The following is a 21,550-nucleotide window of genomic DNA, read 5'->3' on the forward strand; positions in this document are numbered from 1 at the left end:
AAAAAAAAAAAAAAAAATATATATATATATATATATATATATATAAATAGTATATAAATAAAACTGATATACATGATATACATATGACAAAAATTAGTTTCCAGGATTAATGAGAAACCCCTGCAACTCAATAATAAAAAGGCAAACTATATAATTTAAAAATAATCAAAAGAATTGTAAAAATATTTCACCAAAAATATATATGGCAAATAAGCTCATGAAAAAATGCTCAACAGCAATTGGCAAGGAAATGCAAACTAAAACCATAAAGGCATACTAGTATACACACTCATCAGAATGGTTAAAATTTTTAAAAAGACTTAGGATATCAAATGTTGGCAAAAATGTAGAGCAACCAGTATTCCCATATGCTGTTAGTGGTAGTAAATAATGGTATAATCAGCAATTCCACTCTTGGGTACTTACTCAAGAAATGAAAACATATTTTCATGAAGACCCATACAAAAATGTTTGTGATAGCTTTATGTATAATAATCCAAAACTGGAAAAAAGTCAGTGTTTGTCAAAAGGAGAACAGATAAACTACTTTTGTTCCATTCATACAATGAAATACTATTTGACAATAAAAAAGAACAGTCCACCAATACATGCAACAATATGGATGAATCTCAAAAATATGCTACATGAAAGAAATCTTGCATAATAGAGTATATACTATATCATTGCACTTATATGAAGTTTCTAAATAGGCAAACTAATATAAAAAAGAATTAGAATGTCTGGAAAAGTGGGGCTGGGAATTTACTGGGAAAGCTTGAGTGAACAAATGTACACAAGATTTGTGTATTTCTGTGTATGCAAATTGTACTCAAAAAAAGAAAACAAATGCAAATAAATATTGAACTCTGGTTAATGACAAAAATGCTGAGGTAGCCAGGCGTAATGGTGCACAGCTGAAGTCCCAGCTACTCGGAAGGCTGAGGCAAGAGGATCACTTGAGCGCAGGAGTTCAAGTCCAGCCCAGGCAATATTATGAGACCCCTTTCTTATAAAAATTACCAAAATGAAAAAAATTCTGAGGCAATTACAGTGAAATATACTGATTTCAATTTACTTTGAAATGCATGAAACTGGTGAATGGCTAGAAGGGTGGCTAGACAGACAGAGAGACAATAAAACAAATAGGATAAAATACGAATGGCAGAATCTAAATGGTGAGTATACATATTTTATTTTCACAATAAAATATTGGAAAAATTTAAATTGAAAAAAAAGCCAGCTGAGCACGGTAGCATATTCCTATAATCCCAGCACTTTGGAAGGTCAAGGTGAGAGGATCGCCTGAGCCCACGGGTTCAAGACCAGCCTGTGCAACTTGGTGAGACCTCATCTCTACAATAAATCAAAAAATCAGCTGGGCATGGTGGCGCATGCCTGTAGTTCCTGCTACTTGGAAGGCTGAAGCTGAAGGATCACCTGAGCCAAGTAGGTCGAGGTTGCAGTGGCCATGAGCATGCCACTGCACTCCAGTCTGGGCAACAGGGTGAGAACGCCAACTCAAAAAAAAAGAAAAAAAAAGTCAGGTACTTGAATCCAAAGATATAGTGTCAACCAAAAAGAACTATAGTAGCATTCCTATTTCTGTGTAATGAGGGAGTTTGTTCAGCTCATATCCAATCTGACAATTATTCTTCTCCCTAGAAAAGCATACATTACAAAACCCTCCTGCAGCAATGGGCCTCAAAGGCAGTTTTTGCGTGAAGCAGAGACACCTACAAATTGATCAGAAAGCACTCAATTAGAGACAGAAAAGAAAGCTACAGTAATATGCAAAGAGAGGAAGCTGATAGCAAGTACTTCCCAGGGATTAGTGTTACCATTTACTGGGGATTTTTGGATCTTCACAACAATCTTGTGAAGCAGAGAATACTTTAAAATGCCAGGTTCAGGACAACAGAAATCTTCCCCATTGAAAGTGGTCCCTAGACCTTGGAAAGACCTCCTTATCACAATAAAATGCTGGCTACAAGATTATTTTGGAATTGTTGAGTGTTTCACCATTCCATGAATACATCATGAACACTGGCAGCAATCATTTTGAAGGCACTTCGCTTATTCTTACTTACTATGTACTCTTATTTCCATCTTTACCTTATTCTAAATCCTTAGCTTTAAAGCCCTACTCTAATCCTATCTCTGGCACTTTGGACTTAGTAATTTAATTGGGTCCCTGGTATTCAACTCTTCTTAAATTATTTGGGCTTTGACTTGCCTACCTGTCTCTATTGAGATGCCTTGGGATATAACTCCACCCTATTTTGGCCCCTAGAACCTAACTTCTGAAACCAGTTGAATAGTCCTTTCCACACCTACCTCTCTTAAGGGGAAGGCTTCTATACATCATTAGTTATCTAGCTATTTTGCCTTGCTTCCTCATCTATACCTCCTGCCTTAAGATCGACAACTTGGACTTTAGTTGTCCCTATTCTCATTCTGAATTTGGCACTCTCCAGCTCTCAATAGCATTCTAACTACTTACTCCTGCATATCTAATCTTAACGAGTTTCTTATTAATGCCTTTGTTCCTAGCTTCTCAGCACTGCCACGCAGAGGGAACTCAGTTTCAAAATCAGGCAGTGGACAAATAGGGCAAACTGATAATATTAATTCCCATTTAGAAGAAACTGATGTCCAGAGAGATCTAAAAATCGGCCTATGGTTCCATGGCAAGTGAGCTGCAGATATGTAGCGCACACCTATAGTCCCAGCTGCTTGGAAGGCTGAGGCAGAAGGCTATCTGAGTCCAGGAGAAGGGAAAAGAATGAGGCTGCAGTGAGCTGTGATCATGCCACTGGACTCCAGCCTGGGTGACAGAGTGAGAACATGACTCAAAAAACAAAACAAAATAAAAAGTTATAGAACAACTTTTTCTACTATTCTTTCAGTTTCTTGGAAAGTATCACAGTCAAAAGAAGAACTGTAGTAACAATAGTATTTTTCATTTAGAAAGTACATTGTTCTAAGTACACTACATTTATTATGTCATTTAATCACCACAAAAACCCTATGAAGTGAGTACTATCATTACCTCTAATTTACATATGATAATAATTATATTTATTGAGTACCTACTTCTATGTTCTCATTTAAATCTCATGAAGCACCTCAATGCTTGGCACAGAGTAGATAATAAATATCATTGATTTATGAATGAACAGATAGACAATGAAAACTTTCACATAAGCTAGGAATTTCATTTACATATGGGAAAAATGAGGCTCCGGTCAGGACTTTCACCTATTAATGGATGAAGATTTGAACCAGATCTGTCTGACTTGAAAGAACCTATACATTTCCCACTATGTTGCAATCATAAAATAATGTGGTATCAAATATCCCAACAGAAATCCTCTTAAGGAAGTTCTCAACTACTAACTGGTATTTTTACTATACAGTTAGATTCCTTATTATCAGTAGAATAGAAAGGTGTACTTTTGTGGCTTTCTCAAAAGTAGATATAACCACAATTCTTATTTAAAATTTTTAAAAACTGAATTATTCTAATAACTCTAACCTGATTTTAGAGAGTAGCTCTCCCCTATCTGCACAGTCCACACTAACTTGCCGGATAACTTCATGAAACACTGTATTATAAATGGTTTGTTCCTTTTTCAATATGTGTAGCAGTTTGTGCATCTGGAAAAAGATAAGTAACATAATCAGTACTTATTATAATCTTATCAGTAAAAATCATTTTAGGGGGCACCCTGAATGTGAATAAGTTTTAGAAACATCTTGATTAATTCGCTTCACTTGTATTTTTATATATATGAAATATATATAGAGATATATAAAGGGTAATATATGATTTTTTAAAAATCTATCTAATCATCTGATCATGTGCCTCTTTATATAATACAGCTCTATGTTATACCTGCCAAAAGTATAAAACCTAAATCTAATTATAAGTAAACATCAGACAAACCAAATTGAGGAACATTCTACAGAATAACTGGCCTGAGTGTTTCAAAATATCAGGATCAAGAAAAACAAAGAAAGGTTGAGGAATTGCTTCAGATTAAAGAAAGAAACATGACAACTAGAAACACTGGGTGATCATGGGATCCTGGACTAAAGGGGAAAAGTAGCTATAAAAGCCATTATAGGGATGACTGACAAAATGTGAAATCTGGATGCAGACTATGTTAGATAATGCTATCATATCAATATTAAATGTCCTGAGTTTGAGAACTATATTATAGACATATAAAAGAATGCCCTTGTCTGTAGGAAATAGACCCTGAAGTATGTGGTGTTAAAGAGGCATGATGTTTCCCACTTATTCCAAAATGGTTCAGAATATAGAGAAGGGAAAAGAATGATAAAGCAAATAGGGTACAAATAAACAATTGGATAGATAACCTGGGTAAAGTTTACAAGCAGTGCCTTGGATTGAATTTTTCTGTAAGTTTCAAATTCTGTACCAATAAAATTTACTTGCTGGAAATGGTGGCTCATGCCTATAATCCCAACACTTTGGGAGGCCAACGCGGGAAGATTGCTTGAACTCAGGAATTCAAGACCAACCTAGGCAACATAGCAAGACCTCATCTCTACAAAAATAAAATAAAAATTAGCCGGACATGGTAGTGCATACCTATAGTCCCAGCTACTAGGAAGGCTGAGGCAGAAGGTTATCTGAGTCCAGGAGAAGGGGAAAGAATGAGGCTGCAGTGAGCTGTGATCATGCCACTGGACTCCAGCCTGGGTGACAGAGTGAGACCATAACTCAAAAAACAAAACAAAATAAAAAGTTATAGAACAAAAAAGAAATAGTCCTCATAAAGAAAAAAATAAATCTCTATATATGTAACACTGCAAGACTTCTTACATTAAGTGCAAAAGTAAAAATCACAAACAGTAAGGAAGAATGGTTTAATTGGCAATGTTTTTTAGTGGTATATAAATTTAAAAGGGTCATGTAATCAATAGTGCCATAGTTTAACAAAACAATAATTCTAATAATTACTTAAACGGTGTTTACTACATGTCAGGCACTATTCTAAGTACTTGATTATGTCATTTAATCTCCACAAAAACCCTATGATGTACGTACTATTATTATCTCTAATTTACAGATGAGGAAATTGAGGCAGAAATACATTAAATGACTTGTCCAAGGTCACAAGCTAATAAATGATAAGGTCAGGATTCCAACTCAGGCATTCTGCCTCCAGAGTGCATGTTCTTAACTACTAGGTTATATTGACCTTTGCAGTTACCTTGGTTGGTCCTGTATATTCCTGATTTTCCACACCAGCCCTCTCTAGCATAGCATCCATCACTTCATTCAGCTGGACCACTTCTACTCTTTTATTTGGTTTCCTAAAAAATTAAGATGGCAGACTTAAGTAATTAGCGTTCAAACAAATTGTTCTCAAATGGCAAAAAGAATATAAACATGCAAAGAGAAATTATATACTATTGAATATTAGTGGTATTTTAAAGCATTAGACCTGTACCAATTAATCTACTGGGAGATCAGTAATAATGGGGAAAAAAAGAAAATGTAAATAGTATGATCCTCTTTTTTTATAGGAAAATAATATTCACCCCCCCAAAAATTCTATATACCTATTGTATAGGAGCATAAGAACATAGAAAAAAATGTGACGAAATAAACACCAAGCTGTTAACGTTGGTTACCTCACAATGTGAGAAAAGGGACAAAGAAAAGATGAAGAAAAAAAAAGACTATAGCAAAATAGAGAAATACTAACAGTTGAATGTAGAATATAAAAGTATTTTATACTACTTAAATATTATGCCATCTACATAACTATGTAAAATACAATACATAATGAGACACATGATAATGCTAATTAGATGTCGGAATTGTGGGCAATTATTGGTTTTCTTGGGTTTCTGCTTATAATTTTAATATTTTTTTGCTTAATAAAGTACCAAAAGAAATTTATGCACATAGTTATTATTTCTGAGAAACACTTTATATAATAAGCTGTACTCACATGGATGGGAAGAGCAATAGCCTGTTTTCACTATCTGTGAGGAGAGTAGTATATTTGCTACAATAAATAAAACAGGTAAATGTTATTTTAAGAAATTTTTCTGGCCTACTTATCAATTAGCACTCCTAGCACCCAGAATCGTGGTTTCTGAGTGCCATTCTCCACTAAAAGGAATCGGTACTTCTTGGAGAAGTGATTCATGGCTGATACCAGGACTGGAGTTGGAAAAGACAAGATGAACATGGAAATCTTACAGACTCAAAAAATAAAAAGTGTTCAAATATTGATGGGGACAAGTCAAAAGAACACAAGAGCAAGCTCAAAGAAGTTGCTATTGGCCAAACCTGGAACAAAAATTGAGAATCAAAATAAACAATGAGACTGGAAGCAGTGGCTCACGCCTATAATCCCAACACTTTGGGAGGCCAAGGTGAGAGAATTGCCTGAGCCCTGGGGTTCTATACCAGCCTGGGCAACTTGGCGAGAACTTATCTCTACAATAAAAATAAAAAATAAAAAAATTAGCCAGGTATGGTGGTGTGTACCTGTATTTCCAGCTACTTGGAAGGCTGAGGTGGAAGGATGGCCTGAGCCCAGTAGGTTGAGGCTGCAGTGGCCAGGAGCGTGCCACTGTCCTCCAACCTGCGTGACAGAGTGAGACTCCAACTCAAAAATAAATAAATAAATAAATAAATAAACAACGATAGCAAAGAATCAAAACCCACCAAATAAACTAGAAATCCATGAGTTCATATGGTAAAATGCCAACTAATAATACAGAAGAAATATGATGAAGCTTTAGAAAAATCATCAAAAGATCTACAACGAGTAGGTTGTTATGAAATATACGTGAAAGTAATTGGTAGTAGATGGCCATGATGTCTTAAACACTTACTCTTGAATAGTTTTAAAATATGAGAGCAAATGAGACAAAATGCAAACAACAATGAATCAGAATAGAAGGTATATGGCATTCCTTTTCCTATTATTGCAACTTTTGTGTAAGTATGAACTTATATAAAATAAAAGGTTACCAAAAGATGAGCTCCAGCAGGGCTCGGTGGCTCAGTCTATAATCCCAGCAATTTGGGAGGCTGAGGCTAGTGGATTGCCTGAGCCCACGGGTTTGAGACCAGACCAGGCAACTTGGTGAGACCTTGTCTCTACGATAAATCAAAAATTAGCTGGGCATGGTAGCCTGCGCCTATAGTTCCGGTTACCACAAAGGCTGAGGTAGAAGGATCGCCAGAGCCCAGCAGGTCGACACTGGGATGGCCGTGAGTGTGGCACTGCACTCCAGCATGAGCAACGGAGTGAGACTTCAACTCAAAAAAAAAAGATGAGTTCCATTTAGCTCTCTTTGGCAAAATATTGTTCTGAACCCACCATCATAAGGAAATACCATATACATATTGGAGTGACAATATCAAGCGTGACAGTCTCTGGATATTTTATTATGAAATTTTAGTCCAAAGTTCAAGTTTTTTTTTTTGTTTTTTGTTTTTTGAGTTGGAGTCTCACTCTCACCCAGTCTGGAGTGCAGTGGCCACTCCCGGCCACTGCAGCCTCGACCTGCTGGACTCCGGCGATCCTTCCGCGTCAGCCTTCCAAGTAGCTGGAACTACAGGCACGTGCTACCACGCCCGGCTAATTTTTGATTTATTGTAGAGATGAGGTCTCACCAAGTTGGCCAGGCAGGTCTCAAACCTGTGGGCTCAGGCAATCCACTCACCAAAAGTGCGGGATTACAGGCTGAGCCACCGAGCCTAGCTAAAGTTCTAGTTTTTTAAACTATGAAACATTCAAGTGTTATTTCAGAAAATAAAAGTAAGCTCCCATTTCGAATTCTGTAACCAAGAATCAAAGAAAACAAGATAATTACTCTGAAGTCTGGTGCAAACCCCTGGAGCATGCCTTGTGAAATTTTGGCCTAAAAGGCTACTTCGGCCTAGAGGTCTTCATAATTATTACTCAAAATCATTTTTGGCTTGGAGTTCAAGGTAGGAGGATCACTTGAGCTCAGGAGTTCAAGACCAGCCTAGGCATTGTAGTAAGACCTCGATCCTACAAAAAGAAAAAAAAAAAAGAAAAAGAAATTAGCTGGGTGTGGTGGCATATACCTATAGTCCCAACTACTTGGGAGGCTGAGGCAGGAGGATCACCTGAGCCTAGGAGGTAGAGGCTGCCACGACCATGCCACTGCTGCCCAGCCTGGGTGACAGAGTGAGACCCCAATTCAAAAAAACAATGAAAACCATCCAAAAGGACACAGCCAAGCATTCAGAACAAAGTTCAATTTGCTAAAAAACACAAAATTAAATGGCAGGAAAAGATAGAGAACAATAAAATGTCAAACTTTTTAAGCCCATTTCATTAGTTTATTTTATATCTTTCTTTTTTTTTTTTTGAGTTGGAGTCTCACTCTGTCATCCAGACTGGAGTGCAATGGCCACTCCCGGCCACCGCAGCCTCGACATGCTGGGCTCCAGGAGCCTTCCGCCTTAACCTTCCAAGTAGCTGGAACTACAGGAGTGTGCTACCACGCCCAGCTAATTATTTATTTATTTATTTATTGTAGAGATGAGGTCTCACCAAGTTACCCAGGTGGGTCTCGAACCCGCGGGCTCAGGCAATCCACTCACCTCAGCCTCCCAAAGCACGGGATTACAGGCTGAGCCACCGAACCCGGCTATATCTTTCTTAAATTGCATTAGGATGGCTAGCCCAAATGCTTCCTCATTGCAATTTAGATATTCCCTAAAAACATGAGTGCACTGTTTCAGGTTCTTTTATGGCTAGGAAGAATAAAACAATTCAATTTGTCAGATATTCTATAGATATAATAGTACTCACTCATCATAACACTCCAAACCTGAAACTCCTATACTTGACACAATATGAAATTCTTCAGGAATCAAAGTATCTGTTAGTGTCTTTGGCTTAAAAGAAAAGAATGAATACATTAATAGATTTTAAAATTGAGTTGCACAAATCTTAACTTCTAACCCAAAGTGATACTGTTTTTTTTAAAGTTTAGAGATTTTGATTAGAGCAATAACAATATTAGTAATGTGGGTCATAGTAAATGACAAACAACTAAGCAGAGCACACATCTCTAAAATAGCTATGAATCAGAAAAACAACTCTGATTCTATTGTTAGTTACACGTATCCCATATATTCAGAAATTTGTTGATTCTTTTAAATTCAGCAGGAAATTTAAAATTCAACTTAGCAAAACACCAAAGTTAAGAATTCTACAACCTTATATGTGGATTTTCTGAGGGAAAGAAATCTAGTCTCCCATACTGCATTTTCTAGATTAAAGTGAGTAACCATGGTTTGAAAAATGGCTTAAAATAAGGTATTTTTGGTCTTTTCCTTTAAATAAATAATTATAAAGTGTTGCAAATAGTGGTAGGCAATGCAGGTTGTTAAAGTATAACATTGCTTTATATTTTGGAGAAATGATTATAAAAAGTAAAAGAAGAGAGAAAAGATTATTTGTCAAATACTTTATTTACCTTATGAGGCACAATAACACCATCATGTGACTGTATCAAACGGTTCAAATATGGGGGACAAACTGCATTCTCCCTAGTCTCCCCTTTTACATATTTAACATCATACAGAAAAGAAATATCCCTAAAAAACAAGAAAAATATACTTACAAGAGGAATTTTCTATCTGGCTACTAAATAAGATTGGGTAAGGACCACACATATCCTTCTAGTGGATAAATGGTCATTTGTGTTGGCAAAACGAATGTCCTCACCTAATACTTTACTAAGGAGGCTGAGGCTGTAAACATGAGTTTCCCTCACATTCTTCCTCTTCTCTACCTGAAATTTCTCATTCACATCACAAACTCTTCAGTCTCAGGTCAAGATATATTCTCTTTCCTGTGGTTATTTCCTCAACTTAGGCCCTTGATTCCATCTTTGTTTATAGCCTTAGGAATCTAACTTGTGTATCTCCCACTCTACTGAAACATTCCCATTGGTCTATAATAAGTTTTTTCCCTTCTAAAAATCTTCCCTTACTGTCATGTTACCATCATCTGTGGATTGATCAATCTATCATCTCTCACTTTCTGTTAAACATCAAACTTCCTGAAATTTCTACCCACATCTCTCTTCTGATTCTGATTCTTCTCAGTCTGATTTCTACACTCCTCTCTCACGGAAACCATTCTTCAGAAAGTTGATGATGACTTACTACTACCTTTCCCTGGAATATTTTCCAAGGCTCATAACATCTGTAACTTTCCTAGAAATCTCAAAATTATTTCAAAATAAGAAGTTTCATAAAACAAAAATTTAAAAGTGAGAAAAAAAAGGCCTCTGGTAAACAAGGAGTGGGCAAGTTGTCTAAGCCAGATCAAATACACTCTCCTAGGAGACAGAATCTCAAGTAGTTGAAGATTTCCAAGATAGAAAACAACAGACATTAAATCATCACCACAATAATGCCCTCAATTGATTGTCCATTAGATCCTTCTACCAAATTCCCCAGAGCTGCCTTGGATTGTTATTTCTGAAGTCTGATTTATTTTTTCAAGTCTTATCTTCAATTCTGTGATGCATCTTAAACTTTCTTATAATATTGTTTTCATAGACTAGATCACTTCTTACCCCAAGCATTAAGCACCCCCTTTGAAGGCCCTCTTCACCAGAATCACATATCCAAATCCTCAATGTCCAACTGAAATGCCACCTTCATGGAAACCATTCTGCCATCCCTAGTCAAAATAAATCTCCTCTACTTCTAAAGTCCTTCTATTTAGCACCTGGAGTTTCCCAGACACCCAAAGTCACATTTTCCATATGGTATACATAATTTATATTTGTGGAATAAATTTGTTGAATATTCACAATTTATCACCCAGATTTTGAAATTTCTATAATGGCAACCATAATTTTGTTATTTAAAGTCACAGCAGGCCATGTGCCATGGCTCACACCTGTAATTCCAGCACTTGGGAGGCAGAGGCAAGAGAATTGCCTGAGCCCAGGGGTTCAAGACCAGTCTGGGCAACTTGGCGAAATCTTGTTTCTACAAAAAATCAAAACATTTACTGGGCATAGTGGCACATGCCTGTAGTTCCAGCTATTTGGAAGGCTGAGGTGGAAGGATCACCTAAGCTCAGCAGGTCGAGACTGTGATGGCTGTGATCATGCCACTGCACTCCATCCTGGGTAACAGAGTGAGTCTCCAACTCAAAAAAAGAAAAAAAACTTTAAAAAATTAAGTCACAGCAGCTGGATGTTGTATGTCATACCAGTAATCTCAGCCCTTTGGGAGGTTGAGGTGAGAGGATTATTTAAGTCCAAGAGTTTGAGACCAGCCTGGGGAACATAATGAGACCTTGTCTCTACACAAATAAAAAAACTGGCTGGGCATGGCGATGCACGCCTGTAGTCCCAGCTACTCTGGAGGCTGAGTCAGATGGAACATTTGAGCCCAGAAGGTGTAGGCTGTGATGAGCCGTGATAGTTTCACTGTCCTCCAGCCAGGGTAACAAGGTGAGACCCCAACTAAAAAATAAAATAAAATAAAAGTCACAGCACTGACCCAGGTCATTTACATAGAAATATTTTATATACAGAGGCCATAACAAAAAACATTGGTAAATTGGACTGTATACATTGTTTAACTTTACTTGACAAAAATCACCAAACACAAACTCAAAAGGAAAACTCACAAAGTGAAATGATACATTTTCAGGTCATATTACTGACAAAGAGACAATTTCCTATAAATAAATTTTTTAAAAAAGACCACTGTTTGAATGGAAAAACTAGACAATTCTCAGAAAAGGAAATACAAATAGCTCTTAGTATATGAAACCATATTCACAGAAAAACAAATGCAAATAGATCTTAAACATATGAAAATATGGTCAACTTTGTACATGATAAGAGAAACATAACTTAAAACTATCCAGGGATACAATTTTTCACCCATCAAATTGGCAAAGGTAAAAATGTTTGATAAAATACTACATTGACAAGGAGTAATAAGCACTTATGTTCATCTTATAGATACCAGTATATGCATCCTTTCCTCCCTTTTATGTAGTTATGCATATTTCTACACCTCGCTTTTTTCACTTAACAACTATCTTAGAGATCACCCTATATCAGTACACAATGAGTTTTTTTAATTAACTAGTCACCTAATATTCCATTGCATGGATATGTTATTATTAATTCCCTAATTGCTAAACATTTAGATTTTTTTGCATTCTTTTGTTATTACAAACAACACTGCAAGGAGTATTTCTGCCAATACGCATTTCTCATGTGAGTGTGTCTGTAGAATACCGAGAAGTGAAATTGCTAGGTTAAAAAGTATGCATTTGCAATTCTGATAGAACCAAGTAGTTCCAGATTTTAAAATCTTCATCCTTCTCACCCTATCTTGAATTTGGTATTTATCATTACCATGTGTGGTTTTATCTGTTTTTTTTTTTTTTTTTGAGTTGGAGTCTCACTCTGTCGCCCAGACTGGAATGCAGTGGCTGCTCCCGGCCACTGCAGCCTCGACCTGCTGGGCTCCAGTGATCCTTCCGCCTCGGCCTTCCGAGTAGCCAGAATTACAGGCGCGTGCTACCACGTCCGGCTAATTTTTTTGATCTATTGTAGAGATGAGGTCTCGCCTGCCCAGGCGGGTCTCGAACCCGCGGGCTCAGGCAATCCACTCTCCTCAGCCTCCCAAAGGCGCAGGATTACAGGCTGAGTCACCTAGCCCTATCTGTTTTTACTACATAGTTTTATACATAAATAATATGCAGTATTATTTATGTATGGTTTAATATTTTATTTAAGTGGTATTATAGTGTATTAATCACCTGCAATGTGCTTTGCTCAAAATTGCCTAATTTTTCTTGGTCCTTTTTCTCTTCCATGTAAATTTTAGGATTAACTTGTCGAATCTCATGAGGAAACTTGTTGGAATTTTAACCAACGTTGCACTGAATTTATAGACTAATTTGGGATAACTTCAATCTTTATAGTTGATACTTCCTTCTCATGACTATGGCACACCTCTCTATTTACCCAGGTACCCTCTTAAGTCTTTCAGTAAAGTTATATGTGTCTCCATAGAGGTCTTGTAGATTTTTCATAGATTCAGTCCTATGTTCCTTTGAGCATATCTAAGTGTTTATGTTTTTGCTATTGTGAGTGAGATTGTTTAAATTCTGATTGATGACCACCAGTGTATAGGAATATGTTCATCATGTATCTAGCAACCTTGTTAAACTTTTTGATTACTTTTAAATGGTCCATTTTTATTTAACAAAAATTCAAAAACTGCATGAAATAAATATATACAGATCTATTATATGATGAATATACTTATAATAATCAACCATATTAGGAGATAAAACTTTAGCAGTTACCTCAAAAGCCCTCCACATGATCCATATGATCCTTCTGTAACCCCTTTACCCTAAGAGTGACTGCTGTCTTGACTAATGCTAATCACTTCTTTAATTTTCTTTGTAGTTTTATCACCCACTTCTAATGGCATATAAAGAGGCAGAAAAAAAAGAAAGCTCCATTAAGCTAGCAAAAAAATAAGAAAAAGGAACACATATGCAAAATCAGAGTAAGAAAGCAAATAAATCAAAATGTATCAGTAATTACAAGAAATATAAAACATATCAAACACTCCTTTTAAAAATGTGAACTATCAGTCCCAGCACAGTGGCTCAAGCCTGTAATCCCAGCACTTTGGAGGCCAAGGCAAGAGGATTGCCTGAGCCCAGGGGTTCGAGACCAGCCTGAGCAACTTGGTGAGATCTTGTCTCTACAATAAATCAAAAAATTAACTGGGCATGGTGGCGGGCACCTGTAGTTCCAGCTACTTAGAAGGCTGAGGTGGAAGGATCACCTGAGACCAGCAGGTCGAGGCCCCGGTGACCATGAGTATGCTACTATACTCTAGCCTGAGCAACAAAGTGAGGTTCCAACTCAAAAAAACAACAAAAAAAGTAAATAAAATGTGAATTATCCAATTAGATTTTAAAATCGAAATCCAGGTATACAGTGCTAACAAGAAATACACATAAGTCAAACACACACACACACACACACACACACACACACACACACACACACACACACACACAATGCTAGGCAGTCGAGTCCTTTGGTACAAAGTCTTCTCTGTATTCACTTCTATAAATGCCAAATGTAGTTATTGGTTCATACAGTAAAGACTTTATTGAGCATCTACTACATACCAGTCACTACTCTAGGTGCTAGGAATATTAAATCTAAGTCCCAATGTGATCAGTATTTGAAGATGGGACCTTTGAGAAGTGATTAGGTCATGAAGGTGCAGTCCTCATAATGAAATTAGTGTCCTTCAAGTAAGGACATAGCAAAAAGATAGTCGTCTGTGAACCAGAAAGTGGGTCCTCACTGGCACCTTGACCTTGGATTACTCATCCTCCAGAACTCTGAGAAATTTCTGTTGTTTATAAGCTACCTGGCCTATGGTATTTTTATTATAACAGCCTGAACAGACTAAGACAGGCTTGAAAGGCATAAAGGAGTCATAATAAGAAATGAGTACTGAGAGGTATCCAAGAGACAAACAATTAAGGACGTGTAGAACTAGTAAGACTAAACAGTGACCTCCCTCTTAGGGGCCTAAAGCCCCTCCCCCCACCCCAAGCATGAAAATAAAGGAAAAGTTTGAGTTCCTTCAAGGGAAGGAACACCAAACTTCAAACACCAAAAGTTCAAAAGTAAAGAACTTTTCAAGATAAGAAGGTAATTGTAGTCTAAAACCACAGCCAAGGAACCTAGACTCACAGGATGTTTGGCTTCCCATAGAAACTAAAGACAACATCTTAACACATCTCTGAGTTGCTTTTCAGAAACCCAGACCCCCACCAAACAGATCCACCAGCACACAGACCTTAAGTAAAGAAGAACTGAGGGCTAAACTCTGACCGCTATTCTTTGTTCTAAATTTCTTCCTGAGAGCCCTGGAGAAAGTCTATGGAAGCTAAGGCAACTCCATCTTGGATGCTAGTCCACCATGTTGACTTCTGATTAACTCCAGTTCTGGGAAGGCCTCTAGGATTTCCAATTTATCTATTGTTTCTTGAGTAAGAATAGGTAATTACCATAAATCTTGCCCTTAGGTCAGACAACATTGATGATACTGCACTTCAACTGTCCTACACATCCCTTCGGAATAACATATACACTCTTCCTATGGTATATAAGCCCTGGGTCTCATGGAGCGTGGGGAATCTACCATCTTGTCTTACCACTGCCCAAGTCACAGACATGGTTTCTGTTCATAAGTCCCTACTAAATGTTTCTAATAAACTGAATTGGTCAGCCTCTTTCTTCAGCTTCTTAGCTTTCTCGGACTTTAGGGGTAGGTTTGCATAGACTTGTCCACCATAGAACAAAGTCACATCCACAAGCCAGAGCTAACATTCTTTTTCGCTGACTCCAAGACTTTAAACAAGGTTTCTCTTCCCTAACCAACTGCAAACCAGAAAATCTTTGAATCTACCTATGACCTGTAAGCCCCCACTTCAAGGTATCCCACCCTTTCAGGCCAAAACCAATGTAAACCTCCTTGTATTGATTTACAATTTTGCCTATAACTTCTGCTTTCCTGAAATTTATCCCTGTCTTTAAAAATTCTTACCTGCAAACCACTGGGGAGGTCAGGACTCAAGCATTAGCAACTGATCCTCCCTGCTTGGCACCCTGCAAATAAATGCCTCACTTTCTCTTGCTGCTATCCTGAGGTGAGTGTTTGGCTTTCCTGTGCTGCACAAACAGACCCCAGTTTGGTTTGGCAACACTAATAAGGAATTAGGATTTCCCCCCCCATTGGAGAGACTTCAAAAAGAAGAGACAAGTTGTTATTTATAATCTCACCTCCTGAAATCATAAATGCAACTACTTATCCAATACTTTCACTTAGCTATCCAAAAGGCACTTTAAGCTAGAGTCCAAAACCAGAGTTCTTGCTTTTCTGTACGCTACTACCCCAATATCCATTAGAAATGTTTTTGGCTGCAATTAACAGAACACCAAACTTAAAGAGGCCTTTAAAAACAGCAAAAACATCTAGAGATACACTATCACTTGGTTAAAGGACACATAACATTGTATTCTCTTAGCACATCTTTCATGGTCACAAGATGGCTGCTGCAGCTCCATGTAACACATTTACTTTCAAAGCAAGATGAAGTAGAAACTGGCAAAACTAGCCGTATCTATTCATTTTATGGAAGCAGAATGTTTCCCAAAATCTCCTAAGCACTTTGTCTACAACTTGTCACATGGTGTTTCAGGAAAAACTCTTAAACTATGTTTTTCCTCTGCTGTCACACCACATATTATGTAAAGTTGTACAAATATCACCAATATCTAATTCCAGAATATTTTCATCACTCTAAAAAGATACCTCGTGCCCATTAGCAGTTGTTCTCCACTCCCCTCCCCTCTCCCCTCCCCAGTCACTAGCAACCTGTTTACATTTTGTCTGTCTGGATTTGCCTATTCTGGACATTTCATATAAATAGAAACATATAATATGTGCCCTTTTGTAACTGGCTTCTTTAACGTAGAGTAATGTTCTCAAGGTTCATCTATGCTGTAGTATGTATCAGTACTTCTTTTATGGCTGAATAATAGTTCATTACATGGATATATCATGCTTTGCTTATCCAGTCATCAACTGATAGACAGTTGTTTCCACTCTTTGGCTTTATGAATTAATCCTGCTGTGAACACTTACAAATTTTTGTACAGACATGTTTTCTATTATCTTGGATATATATACCTAGGAGCAGAATCGTTGGGTCATATGACAACTCTGTTTAACTTTTTGAGGAACTGCCAAACTTTTCCAAAGGGGATATACTGTGTTACATTCCCACCAATGTACGACACTTCCAATTTCTCTATATCCTCACCTACACTTGTTATTGTCCACCTTTTGTATAATGGTCATCCTAGTGGTGTGAAATAAGGTTTTTATTTGTATTTCCTTAAATGGCTAATGATGTTGATCATCTTTTCATGTGCTTGTTGGACACTTTTATCTTCTTTGGACAAATATCTATTCAAGGGGACATACTCTTGAACTCACAGCTCTTGTGGCAGCGTTGGAGGTAGTAGCTTCCTTGGGGGGTCACTTCCCCCCTATTCTGGAGTCATTTGTCCCAGGCACATCTTCACACCAACTCCTTTAGCCCTTCCAACAATTTTGTGAATATCCGAATTTTGCATTCGAGTCTTTCCTTCTTGAAACATCTAGAGTGATTTATTTTCCACCCTGAACTCTGACTGAGTTGTTGAAAAACACTACTCGGTGGATATTCACTTTGTTGTTTTATAACTTTCCAGCTGGACTCTGGATAGCTGAGGTTGCTGAATAAGTTACCTCTTATTACAAATACTATTAGTTGTATATACGTGCATTAGATTTCCATTGGTGCCATAACAAACACCACAAATGTAGCAGCTCAAACAACACAAACGTATTGTGTTGAAGGTCAGAAGTCTTGAAGGTCAGAAGTCCAACAGGTTTCAAAGGGCTAAAATCAAGGTGTTGACAGGGCTGTGTTTCCTTCTGAATGCTCTAGAGGAAGATCCATTTTTGGGCTTATTTGGCTTGTTAACAGAATTCAGTTCCTTGCAGTTGTAGGGTTCAGATCCCTGTTTCCTTGATTGTTGTCGGTTGAGTTGTCACTAGAAGTCCGGTCACTAGAATTCCCAGCCTATTGCAATTCTTTGCTGTGTCCCTCCTTCCTCCATCTTCAAAGGCAGGAATAGCAGGTTGAATCACTTTCACATTTCATATCTGTCCTCCTCCTTCTGTCTCATCTTTCTACCCACTCTACTGCCTTCCTTTCTACTTTTGATTATTCAGGTGATTAGGCTAGACCCAACCTATAACACAGGATAATTTCTCCATCTGAAGGTCCTTAACCTTTATCACATCTTCAAAGTCCCTTCTGCCATGTAAGATATGTATTGACAGGTTCTGGGATTACAGTAAAAATGTTTTAGTGGGATAAAACATTATCCTATCACCTGATCTTCACATTCTAAAAAACTCCAACTCAGAAGTCATTCAACATTAAAACTTTGATGTCAGCTTATTGCCACATTAGATATAGCTAATTAATTTTTCAAAGTACTTCAAACAACTCCCAATACTAATTACTATTAATAATAATTATAATCATGATCTGAAGGAACAAAATAAAGTACAGATCCTTTATGACACTTAAGCCCAGGGCATAAAAGTCAATAAAACAAGTTTCTGCCACTTTTTCTTACACTAAATCATAGCTGAGTAACAGCACCTCACATTTAAATAGCATTTTATAGTTTTACAAGTCTCTTGCAATCATTATCTCGTTTGTGCCTTTAAGGCACACAAAATTGGGTAAGTCTATTATCCCATTTTACATATGAGAAAATGAGACTTCAGAAAGACTAAATAACCTATACAAATATGGCAAGTTTAAGTATTTCATTCAAAAGTGACATTTAAGCAAGAGGCATGCATGGAATAAATTGATAAATGGACACTACATAGAAACTCAGCAAGTCACAATATTTACAGTGAAAATGTTGACATTTAGAATAATTTGTAGGCATGATACAAAACAACAAATATTTATAGATGATTTGATAGGAAACAGTGTAACTATTAAGGTCTCCTTTGAAGAGAACGAGGAATTAACCTTTTGTTCTTCAAGGTTTTCTACATCATAAAGCTATGTTGCCTAGATATTTCTTCTAAGATGTACAAAAAAGATATACACACAGCTAAAAGAGGCACTAAAGGTATTCTGTCTGTTGGATCTTGTCTCTTTTACTAGGGTACAAAAGGAATCAGCAAAGTATAGGAATAGATATATAAAGGGATGCACAAAAATCTTGTACCAACCAAAATTATGTAAAGCCAACACCTGTATCCATCCTGCTGATAATAATAATACACAAAGAGAAGGCCCTTGGCCCTTCTGGACCGTATTCTCGTTCATCAAAGATACCTCAAATTTCATTATCTATGAATATGTGATTTTTCTAATCCTGCCTCTCCCAAGGCAATCATACAAAATGAAGAATAACTCTATCTATTGTGTCTACACCCCCCCCCACCTTCCTTCTTTACCTTCCAGCTCCTGTTAGGGAGATGGGATGGTCAATCAGGTATTTGAATTTACTCCTTTGAATGGGGTGATGCCAGACATGGTCTGCAGGACGTGGAAGAGTACCCTGGGAAAAAGCAAAAACACAAACTCCCAGCAGAGGGCACTCTAACCAAATGAATTCTTAACCAGTTTTGAGTACAGTATTTACATTAAGGGCACTTAGATACTCTAGGGGAAAAAGAGAACAAAAATTCTTATTCAGTAACATAGAGAAAGACTAAAACTAGAAAAATACAGTGAATGAAAAATATTAAGAGAGTAGTAATGATCATTTAAGTAAATCCACATAAACACAAGTAAATGGAAATACTCAAGTCTTGGAAACATTCAAACAAAAGATCTGCATTTTCAATCTAGAAAATTACCTCAAAAAAAAAAAAAAATTGGCCAGGCTTGATGGGAACCAGAACTTTGGGAGGCTGAGGCAAGTGGATTGCCTGAGCCCGCGGGTTCCAGACCAGCCCGGACAACTTGGCAAAACCTGTCTCTATAATAAAGTAAAAAATTAGCCGGGCATGGTAGCACGTGCCTGTGGTTCTAGCTAGTTGGAAGACTGAGGCAGAAGGATTGCCGGACCCCAGCAGGCCGACACTGGGGTGGCTGTGAGTGTGCCACTGCATTTCAGCCTGGGCGACGAAGTGAGACTCCAACTCAAAAAAAAATTAAAGACTATCTGGGCTATATAATATATGCTCAATAAACACTTAACAAACCAGATACCCAAAATATAATGTTACCAATTACTGAACATATGTACATACAAACCTTTGGGGTTTTAATTTTCTTAGGAGGCATTAAGTTTTCAGGACAAGGACCAGCATTGGCTGCACAGGTCAGAGAGAGAAGAACTTCCTCAGGAATGAACTCACTCTGAAGGGAAGTAGGAAGAGGTTTTGAATGATCCACCATATTTTTATTCTCCCTTAGCGCAGGAAGCCCTAAGAAAGTAATGGAAAATAAAAGTTCTCACTATAGTTTCTGGAGTGAAATGGAGCTTCCCAGACTCTTCATCAATCTCATCTATAGAAACATTGCTTCTAATTGACAAGAATAGTAACAAGTAATATCTAAAACACTGAAAATCATCTAGCCAAGAGACATTACACTTACATTGCCTGCCCTACTCATATTTACGTCATATGCAGATTTTAAAACTCAGGTACAAAGATGAACCTGCATTATTCCAAATTTAAAGCTGAAAAACTCACTTAACATGCTCAGTTAACAGAGATACCCTTAAGAAGATGAGAATGAATGTCTAGTTTCCTTTTGATGTGAAACTGTCAGATTATTTAGTAATTTTTTCTTTTATAAATTCAAAGGTGAGAATACTTGCACCAAATTCAGGCATTTATAGAACAGAAGGGATCTGAGTTGTTTTAAAAGTAAAAGAGAAACTAGGATTGTTAGAGATGAGAGTGGAATAATCTGAGCAAATCCATGCAATAAGAACTGTAAAAAGAGCTGGGCAAAGTGGCTCATGCCTGCAATCCCAGTACTTTGGGAGGCTGAAGCAAGAGGATTGCTTGAACCCAGGAGTTCAAGACCAGCCTAGGCAACATAGGGAGGCCTCATCTCAAAAACAAACAAACAAAAAATCAAAAAACGAGTTGGGCATGGTATCATGAGTCTCTTGTCCCAGCTACCAGGGGAGGCTGAGGTGGAAGGATTATCTGAGCCCAGGAGGTCAAGGCTGCAATAAACTGTGATCGTGCCATTGCACTCCAGCCTGGGCAACAAAGTGAGACTTTGACTCACACAAAACAAAACTGTAAAAGGAATGGCAAATGGCTTTGGCTTAATTCAAACAAGTGTGCTGGAAAAACGCAGCTAACTAGGTATTCTGAATCTCAGACTAAGAAAACGGCGAATGGTTGTGATTTCTGTCTATGGCCATGACTGTTTGTCTGCAACCCGGGTCCCTGAAGTTCACCTCTGGCCTCTTCCTTGGTTGCAGATGCTTTTAACTTTTTGCTCTCCGATATCGATGCAGAATTTAGCGATGTGGAGGGCGTTTTCGGGAGAGACATAATAAACAAAGCCTCCGATCCCTCTCTTTAGTAATTTGAAAAATTCCTCCGGAAAGCTAACTTAGGAACAAGCGAGCGCCGTCGTGGGACTGTCAGGCCGCCATCGTCCTAGGCAAGAGAGAGAGCGAGAGAGAGACCCGTTACGTACTTAAGTTCAGCTCGCATTTTAGAACCCATCTAGCATGGACTTGCTTCTTTGGGGAGACCGCTGAGAGCGGACGCGACTAAGAAGTCTGTGGGTGCGCCTGGATGGGGGGCGCAGGCGGGAAGGGCACGCTCGGCACCGCCCACGGACCGCCCGCCTCCCCGGGG

At 37.8% G+C, this 21,550-nt stretch overlaps 1 protein-coding gene across 1 annotated transcript in view; it reads right to left on the reverse strand.

Moving 5' to 3' along the window:
* The window catches only part of LOC103267551 (axonemal dynein light chain domain-containing protein 1-like), a 28,725-nt gene extending 7,384 nt beyond the window's left edge, over positions 1-21,341 (reverse strand). The window contains exons 1-9 of the mRNA XM_021716096.1: positions 21,142-21,341; positions 19,974-20,146; positions 19,169-19,272; positions 9,514-9,634; positions 8,844-8,929; positions 5,991-6,047; positions 5,244-5,346; positions 3,536-3,657; positions 1,846-1,984 (exon numbers count right to left, since the gene is read on the reverse strand). Coding sequence (XP_021571771.1) covers positions 1,846-1,984; positions 3,536-3,657; positions 5,244-5,346; positions 5,991-6,047; positions 8,844-8,929; positions 9,514-9,634; positions 19,169-19,272; positions 19,974-20,146; positions 21,142-21,238 — 1,002 coding nt within the window. The 5' untranslated portion in view covers positions 21,239-21,341. The remainder of the gene's footprint in view (positions 1-1,845; positions 1,985-3,535; positions 3,658-5,243; positions 5,347-5,990; positions 6,048-8,843; positions 8,930-9,513; positions 9,635-19,168; positions 19,273-19,973; positions 20,147-21,141) is intronic.
* Between the last annotated feature and the right edge of the window lie 209 nt (positions 21,342-21,550).

This window comes from Carlito syrichta, unplaced genomic scaffold (genome assembly GCF_000164805.1).
Source record: "Carlito syrichta isolate Samal-C Ts95f unplaced genomic scaffold, Tarsius_syrichta-2.0.1 Scaffold308161, whole genome shotgun sequence".
Classification (NCBI taxonomy): domain Eukaryota; kingdom Metazoa; phylum Chordata; class Mammalia; order Primates; family Tarsiidae; genus Carlito; species Carlito syrichta.